This window comes from Hyaena hyaena, unplaced genomic scaffold (assembly GCF_003009895.1).
Source record: "Hyaena hyaena isolate Hyena2069 unplaced genomic scaffold, ASM300989v1 scaffold_98, whole genome shotgun sequence".
NCBI lineage: Eukaryota > Metazoa > Chordata > Mammalia > Carnivora > Hyaenidae > Hyaena > Hyaena hyaena.
The window spans coordinates 2,456,649-2,470,002 of NW_024080730.1; the positions used below are offsets into that span (position 1 = coordinate 2,456,649).

The 13,354-nt window shown below is 52.2% G+C and overlaps 1 protein-coding gene across 2 annotated transcripts in view; it reads left to right on the top strand.

Annotated features, from left to right (window-relative positions):
* The window catches only part of PPFIA1 (PTPRF interacting protein alpha 1), a 90,653-nt gene that overhangs the window by 60,916 nt on the left and 16,383 nt on the right, over nt 1-13,354 (top strand). For both annotated transcript variants that reach the window (XM_039235388.1, XM_039235389.1), the window contains exons 17-21: nt 1,558-1,709; nt 2,388-2,560; nt 2,704-2,797; nt 11,429-11,510; nt 11,611-11,811. In XM_039235388.1, coding sequence (XP_039091319.1) covers nt 1,558-1,709; nt 2,388-2,560; nt 2,704-2,797; nt 11,429-11,510; nt 11,611-11,811 — 702 coding nt within the window. The remainder of the gene's footprint in view (nt 1-1,557; nt 1,710-2,387; nt 2,561-2,703; nt 2,798-11,428; nt 11,511-11,610; nt 11,812-13,354) is intronic.

Here is a 13,354-nt window from a genome sequence, read left to right on the forward strand (position 1 = left end):
GCAGCCACAGACTGTCACCGTCGGTGCACGTTCCACAAACCAGGAGCTCACACTGGCACCTGGGCATAGAGCACGCCCTGCAGTGTGCAGGCTTATGTTTGCGTTTTCTTCAAAGGAAGGGAAGGGCATGGGATGAACCCCCAGGCAGAGAGCCTGCTCCTGGAGCTCGCCAACAGCTACTTGGAGGGCTCTTCGGGGGGCGTGAAACCAGGTGTGTGTGCAGAGGGTGTCAGGTCGGTGTAGACAGGGCCAGCAGAGACCATGCACCTCCCGGAGCCCCCTGGCCTAGTTGAGACTGAAACTGCCCCACATAGGCACTGGCCTGGGGGACCCTAGAGTGGGGCGGGGCTTGCCTGTGGACTGGGATGGGGTGGGCGGGGCTTGTGGGTGGGTGGGGCTGAGAGTGGGCAGGGCTTGCGCCCGGAACCTGCCCTCTCTGCCATTCTCATAGCCCTGTCTTGAATGTAGCTCCCCATCCTTACTTCTTGTTGTTCTATAGATGCTTGCTTTAACCTGGATTTGAGATCTGTCCCTGTTATCGAAGTCTGTCCCTGTTAGGTTTTATGCTGGTAATTTCTGGCCAGTTAGAGTAGCCTTTTGTAGTGTGATAGGTACGGTGGGACATCAGGAGAGGATGCGGGAGCCCTGCAGCTGTCGGTTAAGGTTGTGGCTTCCCTGAGCTCAGCTCCTCTTGGTGCTGACCCGCGGGGGTGTCCCAAGCTCCACGCAGCTGTGGCGGTCCTGCTACAAACACAGCCAGCTGTGTGGGCCATTGTTCATATGTGAGATCCAGCCCCGCCCTCAGCCACCAGGACCTGCCAGGGGTGAAAGTGCGCACCCCACGGCCCGCAGCGAAAGCTGCACACGCACACCCCATTTCAGAAAGAAAAACGGGGGTCCAGAGGGGGTCACCTTGCTGTGACGGCAGCGCAGGGTCACTTTGTCTCCACCGTCTCAGAGAAGTCTTTCAGTTGATAACGTCCATCTAGTGTCACTGAGAAACAGAAGTCAGACCCGAGGGTGGGGTGGGGAGGGGGAGTCGGGTGTCTTCTCACTTTACGCCCGTCCTCGTAGATTCCAGGGTTCACATTGTTACCGGAAGGGATGCTGGATTAGGGCACAAGCTAGTTCCTTTTCCCCCTAAACAAAGAGTGTTGGACAGTTTTGCATGGGAAGGTTCTGTGCTCAGCAGTGTGTGTTGTGAACAGCATCAGGAAACAGCACCTTCCTCCTCAGCCTGCCGTGGTTCATGGTGATGTGGTTCAGGGTTTGGTTCGGGTCTGGGCCACTGCCTTCCGTGGCCGTACTCACGGTGACGTGGGGTTCTGGGGAGGGTGAGCCCGCTCGGTACAGATGGGCCAGGCTCTTGGCGGCCAGCTGCTTGGACGCGAGGCTGCCATGTAGCCCAGCGTTACGCTGACACTAACAAAGTGTTTTGGATGGTGCAGAACGTGCAGCTCGTCGCTTTTCAGATGAGTTCGTGACTGTGATTTAAGGGCTGTGTGCCCGCCTGCCCTGGCCCATGGCTAACTCGTGTCCCCCCTCTCCACCCCACAGTTGCCGGCTTCGCGTGAAGAGGTACGAGATGACAAGGCAACGATAAAATGTGAAACGTCCCCTCCTTCCTCCCCGAGGTCCCTGCGCTTGGACAGGCTGCACCAAGGGGTGCTGCACGCAGCCAGCCACGAAGACATCAGGGATGCCAGAAAGTAAGGGGCGCGGGCACCGCAGGGCTCATGTCAGTGGGCTGCTTTTCAGCTCCGAGAAACTTCTGACTTCTTCCTGGGGAAGAAAGGGCCGGAACAAGGGTTCTGAAGAAACGCCAGTGAACTGAGTTTATGTGCATGATGTTCCTGGGGCGCCTGCCAGGGCTCGGGGGACGTGGCCGCCAGGGTGGAAGTCCTCTGGGAAAGATTGGACGGAGTCGGTGGTGCAGGTGGCCGTGGGGCGGCCTCATGTCCTCAGATCCTACACCCCGGCCATGCTGAGCCCTCCCCTCTGCTCCCGCTGGAGCCTGTGCGAGTGTTCCTAATGGCTCCTCCCCTGTGTCGTGCTCTGTGCCCCGTGAGACTGTTGGGAGCCGTCCTCCCACCCCGGCAGCTCCAGCGGCCGCTCTGTTACTCTCACGCGGCGTCCCGGCTGGCTCTGGTGGTGCGTGTGCTCCACGCTCCCGGGTCACAGCCAGGAATGGCTGGGCTGCCAAGCTTTCTCGCCTCAGGGGGCTTGGAGTCCAGGCCTTCCTGGGAGGGGGAGATCATCAGCATCAGCCTCCCCGGGGGCGGCCCTCCCCAGGAGCTGGGGCCTGTGCTTCTCACTCGCGTGGGGACTCGCAGGGGGCACTGTGTCCTGTGCGGAGCACTCGTTGAAGAGACTCTCCCATCCCCCAGCTCAACAGGCTCCCAGGATGGCCCCGTGAGCAACCCCAGCAGCAGCAACAGTAGCCAGGACTCGCTGCACAAAGCCCCCAAGAAGAAGGGCATCAAGTCCTCCATCGGACGCTTGTTCGGCAAGAAAGAGAAGGGTCGCCCCGGCCATACTGGCAAGGAGCCTGCGGGACCAGGTTGGTGTCCCATGCGTGGCTCCCGCATGCATCGTTCCTTCAGAGCCGTGATCGCTCTGCCTACAGACCCCTCCCCCCAGCAGGAGACCCTCCCGTGGCCTGTTGACCCCCCCCTCCCATTTCATCTCTCTGCTTCCCCGCAGCTGCCGTTTCGGAGGCGGAAAACTCCTCTCAGGATGCGTTGGGACTCAGCAAATTGGGCGGACAGGCTGAAAAAAATCGTAAACTTCAAAAAAAGTAAGCGTTCTGCTGTTTGCCATCTTACTGAGCGCTCTTCAGCGGTACCGGGTGTAAACAGTGGCTGCTTGTTAAGTGGACTCGGTAGCTGCAAAGAGGTGTTGTCTCATCCTGGCTGGCCATGGGGCCCTTGCTAAGCTGTGCGTCCTGGAGGGCTGAGAGCACGTAGGAAGGCTTGAAGGGGCCCCGGGGATTCCCAGTCCACCTTGACGGGTTGTCCGGGGAGGAGGTGTGGCTCACGTGCGGGCGTGACCTCAGAGCACTTGGCTGTGAGCCCCGGCTCCTGCACAGATCGGTTTGGGGCTCTGGGAAAGCTACTTATCAGCGTTCCTGTGCCTCCGTTTTCTCACCTGTAAACGCAAACAACGGGAGCCCTTCTGTCACGTGGCCTTTACGAGTGTCTGTACATAAATATCGATGAGGGAGTTTAACCACGGAGGCTCTATAAGCGGATATGTAACTGCATCCCCCGTGAGGACTGGGTCACCAGCACCCAGAACCTGCCACTCATGCTACCGATCTCTCGGGAGTATCCTATGTCGCTCTTCTTTTTCCTTCCCTCATAGGTTTTGAGTTTTTGTCTTAAATAGACTCTGAGCTTTGCAGTCTATTCACTACATCTTATTTTTTAATTGTCTTGATTCTGAAACAAGTAATAGCAGCGGGTGGTGCTTCCTACAAAGGAGCTCAGGCGCCGTGATGCCCGGGAGGAGGGCCCAGGGGAGTGGTACGGGCACAGCTCCCTGGGACTTCCTGCCGCAGAGCAGGTCGGTGTCGGATGGCTGAGTCCCAGAGCAGAGTGTAGACAAACGAGGCGGGTTGGGACCACATCCCGGTGATATGACAACTGAAAAATACAAGTGAGCCCTCTCAACAGAAGAGCTGGTCTGCGGTCTAGCGGGGCGGAGCAGGGCGGGAGCCCAGGACGCTCGGTGGGGCTGGTGGGGCCGGCGGGACAGGGCCTTGAGCCGGGGCAGAACTCGCTGGGCTCCGCGGTGACCCTGACAGCGGGTGAGGCGTCTGGCCGCCCTCGAGCGCCCCGAGAGCTGGCGCGGTCTGGAGCCGGTTCCCCTTCAGCCCCTGGAGTTGTCCATTGGTTTTTCTTTAAATCTGCCTCATTTCAGTCCTTTTCTCAGCAGTCAGTAATGACCGTGACCGCACACCCTGGGTGACTTCAGGGGAGATGCTGTTACTCTGTCACTGCTCACGATACCACAGGAACACTCAGGCTTTCCGTTCCCTGGGAATGGAAATTTGTAGAAACCGCTTAACAACGGTCTCATTTGAATGTTCCTATCTTTGAACCATATAAAAGTGTTTTAACCTAACTTGGAGAGGTGCCATTTGCGCATGTGAAATTTAATACTGAAAGAAGGCGTTTTGCTCCTGGAACCATGCTAGGAAAGTTCTGTCCCTTAGATGTTGCTGATGTGTTTTATTTCACAGCCGTATACTTTCTGTAACGTGAGCAGGAAGACTTGTGGCAGTGCCCCGTGGCTCTCCCACCCCCCTGCTCCCAGAAGTGTGTATTTCACATAGGATCAGAAGGAGTATAAATTGGCCACAATGTTTCATAATGTTTCACTCTGTTTGCTACATTGACTTTGTCATCCTCAGGAGGTGTGCTTAAGTATGTGACCATAGGTGGACAGCTGTGATTGAGTTATTTGCCCCCGCATGTGATTAAGTGTCACAGAGTGTGTGGAGGTAGCGGTCTCTGGAGCTGAGGTGCCACGTGGCTGGCTCTGGTTCAGTATTACTGTAGCTGTAACCGCGTGTCTGACAGGGGGTCATTCTCTGGACTCTATGGTCACGCACAGCAAGTTCTAGAACATACGGCTGACACTTGAGCAGCAAGGGTTTGAATATAAGGTCCACTTAGCAGATTTCTTTAATAAATATAGTACTGTAAACATATTTTCTCTTATTTATGATTTTCCTAAAAACATTTGTCTTGCTCTATGAGAGAATACAGCATATACGTGTAATGTATAAAATACGTGTTAACTGGCTATTACTGGTAAGACTTCTGGGTACAGTGGGCTGTGAGGAGTGAAGTTTTCAGGGAGTCAAAAGTTGTACTTAGATATTCAAGAGCAGTGCTTTGCGTGGATGGCAGAGGCGTGGTGGTGAGGTAGAGCCCCGTTCACCTCCATTCAGAGAGGCCTAGTAGCGTTGGCAGTGTCGGCCTCAGGAGATTGAGTCTCAGTGATGTCCACGGTCGTGTCATATTTGATGGGCAGAGGCTCACTCGCTTCTTGTTATGAAAGACCACTTCGCCGCCGTGTTTATGTCCTACCCGTGAGAGGTGTGTTGTCAGTCGCAGGTTACGTGACCTCATACGTGTGCCTGCTGCCCGTAGAATTCAGCAGATGTCCGGATGTCTTTCTCCTGTGGCTCTAACTGTGAGGCTGGGAAGCGCCCCGCATAAGTTTTCGATAGGAGCAGACGTTTGGAAAATCACAGGTGGTGCCGAGAATTGGGTCCTTGACGGAGATCAGGCCCCCACTAAGTAGGCCTGGTCCCTGGCAGTCAGAGCGTTCATCCATTTTACCCCACAGAAGAGGCAGACTTCTATAGATTGGGGGGGCGGGGGGGGGGGGCGCGCACAGCAGGGAATGTGGCCTCAGAAAGCAGAGGAAGGAAGTAAATAACTGCAAAAGTCAGATGACTCTTCATGCCGGCTTGTGACTCTGGTTCCTCGGTGCAAAGTTAGGTGCTAGGGGCCGATTGAAAATGCAGAGAGGCGAGGGGCACCTGGGTGGCTCAGTCAGTTAAGCGTCCGATTTCAGCTTAGGTCATGATCTCGCAGTTTTTGAGTTTGAGCCCCACATTGGGCTCTGTGCTGACGTCTCAGAGCCTGGAGCAACTTTGGATTCTATGTCTCCCTCTCTCTCTACTCCTCCCCCCACCCAAATAAACATTAAAAAAAGGAAAAAAGAGTCTAGGGCCCAATGACTTTCCAAGGGAATTGTACCAAACATTTAAGGAAGTGTTAACACCTACTCTCTTGAAGCTGTTCCACAAAATAGAAATGGAAGGAAAACCTCCAAACTCTTCCTTTGAAGCCAGCATTACCTTGACTCCAAAACCACACAAAGGCCCCACTCAAAAGGAGAACTACAGACCAATTTCTCTGATGAACATGGATGCAAAAATCTTCAACAAGATACTAGCCAGCCAGATCCAACAATACATTAAAAAAATTATTGACCACCACCAAGTGGGATGTATACCTGGGATGCAGGGCTGGTTCAATATCTGCAGAACAGCCAGTGTGATTCTTCACGTCCATAAAAGAAAGGACAAGAACCACCCGATCCTCTCAATAAATGCAGAGAAAGCATTTGGCAAAATACAGCCTCCCTTTTTGATACAGACTCTCAGGAGAGTAGGGATAGAAGGTTCATACCTGGAGATCATAAAAACCATCTATGAAACACCCAACACTAATATCCTCAGTGGGGAAACACTGAGAGCTCTCCCCCTAAGGTCAGGAACACGACAGGGATGTCCACTCTTGCCACTGTTATTCTCATAGTTTTGGAAAGTCTCAGCCTCAGCAGTCAGACAACATAAAGAAATAAAAGGCATCCAGATTGACCAGCAGGAGATCAGATTTTCACTCTTTGCAGACGACATGTACTTTATATGGAAAACCCAAAAGATTCCACCAAAAAACCTCTAGAATGGATCTATGAATTCAGCAAAGTTGCAGGACATAAAATTGACATACAGAAATCAGTTGTGTTCCAGGGGCCTGGGTCGCTCAGTTGGTTAAGTGTCCACCTTTGGCTCAGGTCATGATCTCATGGTTCATGGGTTTGAGCCCCGTGTCGGGTTCTGTGCTGACAGCTCAGAGCCTGGAGCCTGTTTCGGATTCTGTGTGTGTCTCTCTCTCTGCCCCTTCCCCCACCCATGCTCTGTCTCAAAAGTAAATTAACTATTAAAAAAAAAATCAGTTGCATCCATCCATACACAACGGTGAAGCAACAAGAAGTGAAATAAAGGAATTGATCCCTTTTACAATTGCACCAAAAACCATAAAATACCTAGGAATAAATCTAACCAAAGAGGTGAAAAATCAATACACTGAAAACTATAGAATGCTTATGAAAGAAATTGAAGAAGACATAAAAAAATGGAAAAATATTCCATGCTCCCAGATAGGAAGAACTAATATTGTTAAATTGTCAATACTTCCCAAAGCAATCTACATATTCAATGCAATTCCTATCAAAATAACACCAGCATTCTTCCCAGAGCTAGAACAAACAATCCAAAAATTTGTAGGGAACCAGAAAAGACCCTGAATGGCCAAAGTAATCTTGAAAAAGAAAACCAAATCTGGAGGCATCACAATCCCAGATTTCAAGCTGCGTTACAAAGCTGTAATCATCAAGACAGTATGATACTGGCATAAAAACAGACACTCAGATCCATGGAACAGAATAGAGAACCCAGAAATGGACCCACAGATGTATGGCCAACTCCTCTTTGACAAAGCAGGAAAGAATATCCAATGGAAAAAAGACAGTCTTTTCTACAAGTGGTGTTGGAAAAACGGTTTTCAGCAACATGCAGAAAAATGAACCTGGACCACTTTCTCACACCATATGCAAAAATAAGCTCAAAATGGATGAAAGACCTAAATGTGAGACAGGAAGCCATCAAAATTTTTGAGAAGAAAGCAGGCAAGAACCTCTTTGACATTGGCCACAGCAACTTTTTACTCAATACAAGTTTCCAGAGGCAAGGCAAACAAAAGCAAAAATGAACTGTTGGGGACCTCATCAAGATAAAAAGCCTTTGCACAGTGAAGGAAACAATCAGCAAAACTAAAAGGCAACTGATGGAATGGGAAAAAATATTTGCAAATATATCAGGTAAAGGGTTAGTATCTAAAATCTATAAAGAACTTATCAAATTCAACACCCAAAAAACAAAGATTCCAGTGAAGAAATGGGCAAAAGACACGAACAGACACCTCTCCAAAGAAGACGTCCAGATGGCCAACAGACACAGGAAAAGATGCTCAACATCACTCATCATCAGGGAGCTGCAAATCAAAACCACAATGAAATACCACCTCACAGCCATCAGAATGGCCGACATTAACAACTCAGGCAACGACAGATGGCGGCGAGGATGCGGAGGAAGAGGCTCTTCTGCGCTGCTGGTGGGAATGCGAACTGGTGCGGCCGCTCTGGAAACAGTGTGGAGGTTCCTCAAAAAATGAAAAAGAGAACTGCCCTGTGACCCAGCAACTGCACCACTAGGTATTTATCCAAGGGATCCAGGAGCGCTGTTTCGAAGGGGCACGTGCATCTCAGTGTTTACAGCAGCGCTATTGACAACAGCCCGTGTTTGGAAAGAGCCCAGATGTCCATCAACAGATGAATGGATAAAGAAGATGTAATATATATATATACATACAATGGAATATTACTTGACCATCAAAAACAATGAAATCTTGCCATTTGCAACTACTTGGATGGAAGTAGAGGGTATTATGCTAAGCGAAATTAGTCAGAGAAAGACAAATATCATATGACGTCACTTATATAAGGACTTTAAGACACAGAACAGATGATGGGCACCTGGATGGCTCAGTCAGTTAAGCGACTGACTTCAGCTTAGGTCATTATCTCGCTGTCTATGAGTTTGAGCCCCATGCAGGGCTCTGTGCTGACAGCTCAGGGCCTGGAGCTGCTTCACATTCTGTGTCTCCCTCTCTCTGCCCCTCCACTGCTCATGCTCTGTCTCTCTCTCTCAAAAATAAATAAACGTGAAAATAAAATTTAAAAAAAGATGGAACAGATGAACATAAGAGAAGGGAAGCAAAAATAATATAAAAACAGGGAAGGGGAGAAAACGTAGATTTTTAAATACGGAGGGCAGACAGGTCACTGGAGGGGTTGTGAGGAGGGCTACCTGGGTAAGGGGTGTTAGGAAGTCTACTCCGGACATTATTGTTGTGCTGTATACTGAGTCGGACATAAATTCAAAAAAAGGAAAAATATGCAGAGAAGCGTTAGATCAGAGTCCCGCCTCTTCAGTCCCCTGTTTCAGTCTTTGGAACTCGTGGCAGAATTTTACTTTCTGGAAAATTGACCTGTGCAGGCACACCTCACGTCCTCACGGTAAACCGTTAGCCAGCTGCCTGCTTGTTTCTGTAGGTTGTGGTCCAGAAGGAGAAAAATGATGGTTCTGTCCATCGCTGGAGTGACCGTGTGGGGACACGGGCAGGGTGGTAAGGTGGACATAGTGCTTGGTTCACCCCAGTCACAGGTGAAGGGGGCTGGCCGGCCGCAGTGGCAAGCAGCAGAAACCCGTTTCCTAGACCAGGCGAGGAAGGGGGTGTGTGTGTGTTCACAGAGGCAAGCGGACGCGAGGGCGGCTCAGCACCCGGCGCTCCGTCTCCTCTGCTCACGGGCGGGGGGCACTGACCCCCAGGAGAAGGAAGGGGTGTGGGTGTTTCCTACCCGGTCTGTTCGGTGATTAGCCCCTGGGCCGGGGACTGGCCTGATGGGGGACGGAGCCCAGTGGAGACCGAGACCTGGGCTGGCTGCCCAGTGGGCGCTCCACACTCTTGCTCACGACGCCAGAGTCTTTTGGCGTCACAGCCCCGTCTCTACTGCCTTGTCACGGTCCCAGGAGGACCGTGGGCCTGCGCGCTGAGCCGCAAGTGCACCTGACCCAGAAAAGGCTTTTCGTAAACAAATGGCCGCCGCCAGGAGGAAGGTGAGGGTAAAGTCAGAGTCATAGGCACCAACCTCCAGGTAGTGGGGTTAATGGACTGTTTATAACCCTCTGGTCCCTGTTTACAGTGAACATCTGTTTGAAGGGGTTTTTTGGGGGTTTTTTTGAGGTAGGCTCCACACGCAGTGTAGGGCTCAGTCACGACCCTGAGCTCAGGGGTCCTGTCAGGTGCCCCTAAATGCCTGTTTCATATTAAAAGACAAAGTGTGGCAGAGCGCCGTGAATTCGGTTGCCGTTCCATTCACTTTCAGAGTGCGGGGCCTCTGAGAGCACCCCAGGCCCTGCAACACAGCTGTGCGCCCCTTCCGTGGCCAGCTGGGCTGCTGGGGACTGAGCCCCTGACCGCGCTTTCGGAGCTCAGGTCTCTCCCTGCCCGTCTGCCCAGAACGATCCGAATTGTGTGTACAACTCACATGGCGCGGCTTATGTATGTGTTCCTGTAAGATGTGGCCACTGTCGTTGACCGTGTGTCCTTAGGACACAGAAAGCGGCATTTAATTGAGCACATTGATGGCTTATTCCACCCAGCGAGGGAGGCCTGTCTCCCTCCTCCTTATTCCATCCAGTGTGGGCTCCCCGTGTTAGGCTGACCACAGCCCCAGCAGACTCCGTTTCATTCTTGTGTGTGAGTAGCTCCGCTGCTGATTTCAGTGAGAGAAATTTGCCTTTTTTTTTTTTCCCCTCCAGCTATTAAGATCCATTGCATCTTGGGGCACCTGGCTGGCTCAGTCAGTGCAGCATGTGACTCGATCTCAGGGTCTTGAGTTCAAGTCCCACATTGGGCATAGACTTTACTTCCAAAAAAAAAAAAGATTTGTTGTACCGTCTGGAATAATCCTTCCTACATCATTAGAACATTTATTACCCCGGGAAACCCAAGGCTGACTTCATGAACACTTCCTTGAATGTTTACGTGAAACATTTTGAGCTTTAATTGTACGTAGAGTTTAGTCTTAAGAAAAATCTACTACTGATTCAGTATATGCAAGAGCCGATGTGGAGATTCAAGGCTGTGTTCTGCGGAAATTATTAAAGCAAATCCACACCGTAGGTGACCCAGGGATTTAAATCTTCAGTCCCACCCACCTTCTCTTCAAGGCTTTTCACTTTAAGAAAGAATCCGGGTCTTTCAAAAAGCCTTGTAAGTACACAGCATGAAAGACTGAGATGAGATTCCTAAAGCTTTGTGTTGTCGCCTGCGTAACTATGTCAGCAGTAGACAGTCATTGTTAAAGATGTTGAGATGGTAAAGTTATGGTTTGGGTATTTTACAACTGGGCAGACAGAATATTTCTGATCCGTTAAGCATCCCAGGATGGCTTCCTGCTCACCACCCTGTGGGTGTTGGCTTGTGACCATATCTCGGTCTCACCGGGTGCTCTGTGTGCACTGGCACACGTGGTTGGGAGTTGAGGTTTCTAGGACTGAAGCCTGTGGGTTAAACCATGGGACCACCCAGCGTCTTAACTTAGCAATTACCCGTATTAGACTGAATTGCCGAGTAGAATAGAGAGCACCAGAGTCCCGCGCATTCCTTACTTGCACAGCATACCGTTACTGGCATTAAACTCTGTGCTGTTCCGTGTTGCTGTCGTCACTGCGGACGTTCCCTCACAGAGGCCCTTCCCTTAGACGCGGGGGCAGCGCCTTCCTGCAGTTTTCCTTGTTACTCAGGTATTCCCTGGACTGACCCATCTTGGACGTGAAGATCGCCGGGGCTGCTGGTGTTGGCAGTGACTCTTTTAATTCTGCCAGGAGATGACTCTGTTACACTTTTGAAAATGTATAAAGAGAATTTGCTCTGTTCGCTTGCTTTCTGTGCGCACGCGCCAGTGACTCTTTAACGTTGAATTCTCTTGTGATTTGTAGGCACGAGTTGCTCGAGGAAGCCCGGAGACAAGGTTTACCTTTTGCGCAGTGGGACGGGCCCACCGTGGTTGTGTGGCTGGAGGTACGTGTGTTGTGTTTGCACCCTGGCCAGACTACGTTCCACAGGTAATGTGTTTGTACACCGTGCGGAACCTTCTGGCCTTGACACGTCCTGTCTCTAGCTCTGGGTCGGGATGCCTGCCTGGTATGTGGCTGCCTGCCGAGCCAACGTGAAAAGCGGGGCCATCATGTCCGCGCTGTCGGACACGGAAATCCAGCGCGAGATCGGCATCAGCAACCCCCTGCACCGGCTGAAGCTGCGCCTGGCCATCCAGGAGATCATGTCCCTGACCAGCCCGTCGGCGCCCCCCACCTCCAGAACGGTACGCACCTGGGGCTCACCTGCCGCTCACACCACCTCACATGTCTGGTGTGCGCTTTGAAATTATGGCATTAAATACACAGTTGGGTGGTTAGAAGCTACTTTATTGAATGCTCTTAGAACAGCCTGGCTTTGCAGTATAGATGTACAAGGTTTTAAAAGTGTAGGAAAATAGCTGCCCCTAACTTAAATACAAACTTATCAGAAGTGAAGGGGGAATGGCTCAGATCCCTACTTGCATTACACCCAGTGTCTTACCTCTGACCTGTTCGGCCCATCGGTGCTTTCCCTTCCAGGAGCCGCAGGCCAGGGGCTCAGGGCTCTAAGCAGCCCGTGAATCTGCCCGTGCGCACTGAGTGTTGGCCGTGCTCCCGCGGCTGTGCTCCAGGCAGGCAGACCCTGGCCATCCTTACCAAGGCTCCTCCTGGCTGAGTGTTAAAAATGAATCTGACGAGAACATTAGTGGTTCTGGGGGACAGAGCAGGCCAGCCCCTTGCTGCAGGCTCTGTGCGCTGGCCCAGCCCCCCATCCGCTCGTCTTTGCCCCAAAGAGAAATCCTGGTGAGGATACAGCACCCTCATCCTTCTCCCGAGTAGCGAGCAGGCCAGCGCCTGGCTGGGAGCACGCAGGGACTTGCCCGGAGAGGGCTGCCAGCTCGTTTGTTTCGTCTCTTAGGGAAGGGGTCGTAATGAGCCGTCAGTCTCTTCTTCCCCGCGGCCCAGAGAGCTCACTCTGTGCCACGAATGTGCTGTCACAGCTTCCGACCCGGTCCCCGTTGCCTGGTTGTTTCCAGTTAGACAGGCCTTTCTAGAAACGAAGGTGCAGGGTGGCTTTCCTGAGTCGTATAAAATGTCCTGGCGAAGCCTGCTGCCCCCGGGCGGGGTCCGTGGACAGTGATGACGATGACGCTCACACCTTGGGCCTGGGGCGGCCTGCAGGACGGGCCAGCCTGCCCCCAAGGGGCCCAGCGGCCAGCAGGGCGCTCTCGGGCCTCGGCTCTGCAGCGGCGCCATCAGTGGTGCCGCTGTTTTGGCTCCTTGGGGTCGTTGGCCATTCTGCGAGACCCGTTCCGCCGTGTGCCCGGCCCCGTGGCTTCCCTGGGCGAGGCTGTCCCGTCCACGTGCCCTGTCACTGTCCCCCCACAGGCCAAAGCCAGACTCGGGGACTGTGCTCCTTGTGGTGCTTTGCTCGGGCGAGGATGTTGTGAATACATCAAGTGAGAGTTAATGAGAATTAGGAACAGTTTTCAGACGTACCAAATATGTTGTTTGTATATTTCCCATACGTCAGGTGGTAAGCGTGGCAATAAAGCTCCAGAATCTGTGGGCCGTTCCTGGGTCCCTGCCGATGCAGTGGCAGTGCGTGCGGTGGCTCTCTGTAGAGGGGGTGGGCTGGTTTTAACGTTCTGTCGTTTTCCGTGTGGGCATCTGAAATGAAAAGGTGGAAAGAATGGCCTTTGCCTCCGCCTGCTCCTTTGATGTGCCCGAGGCTCACGTGTCTGCTGCCTTTCCTCTTTGTCACTGCTTCCCTTGCCCTGGATGTGG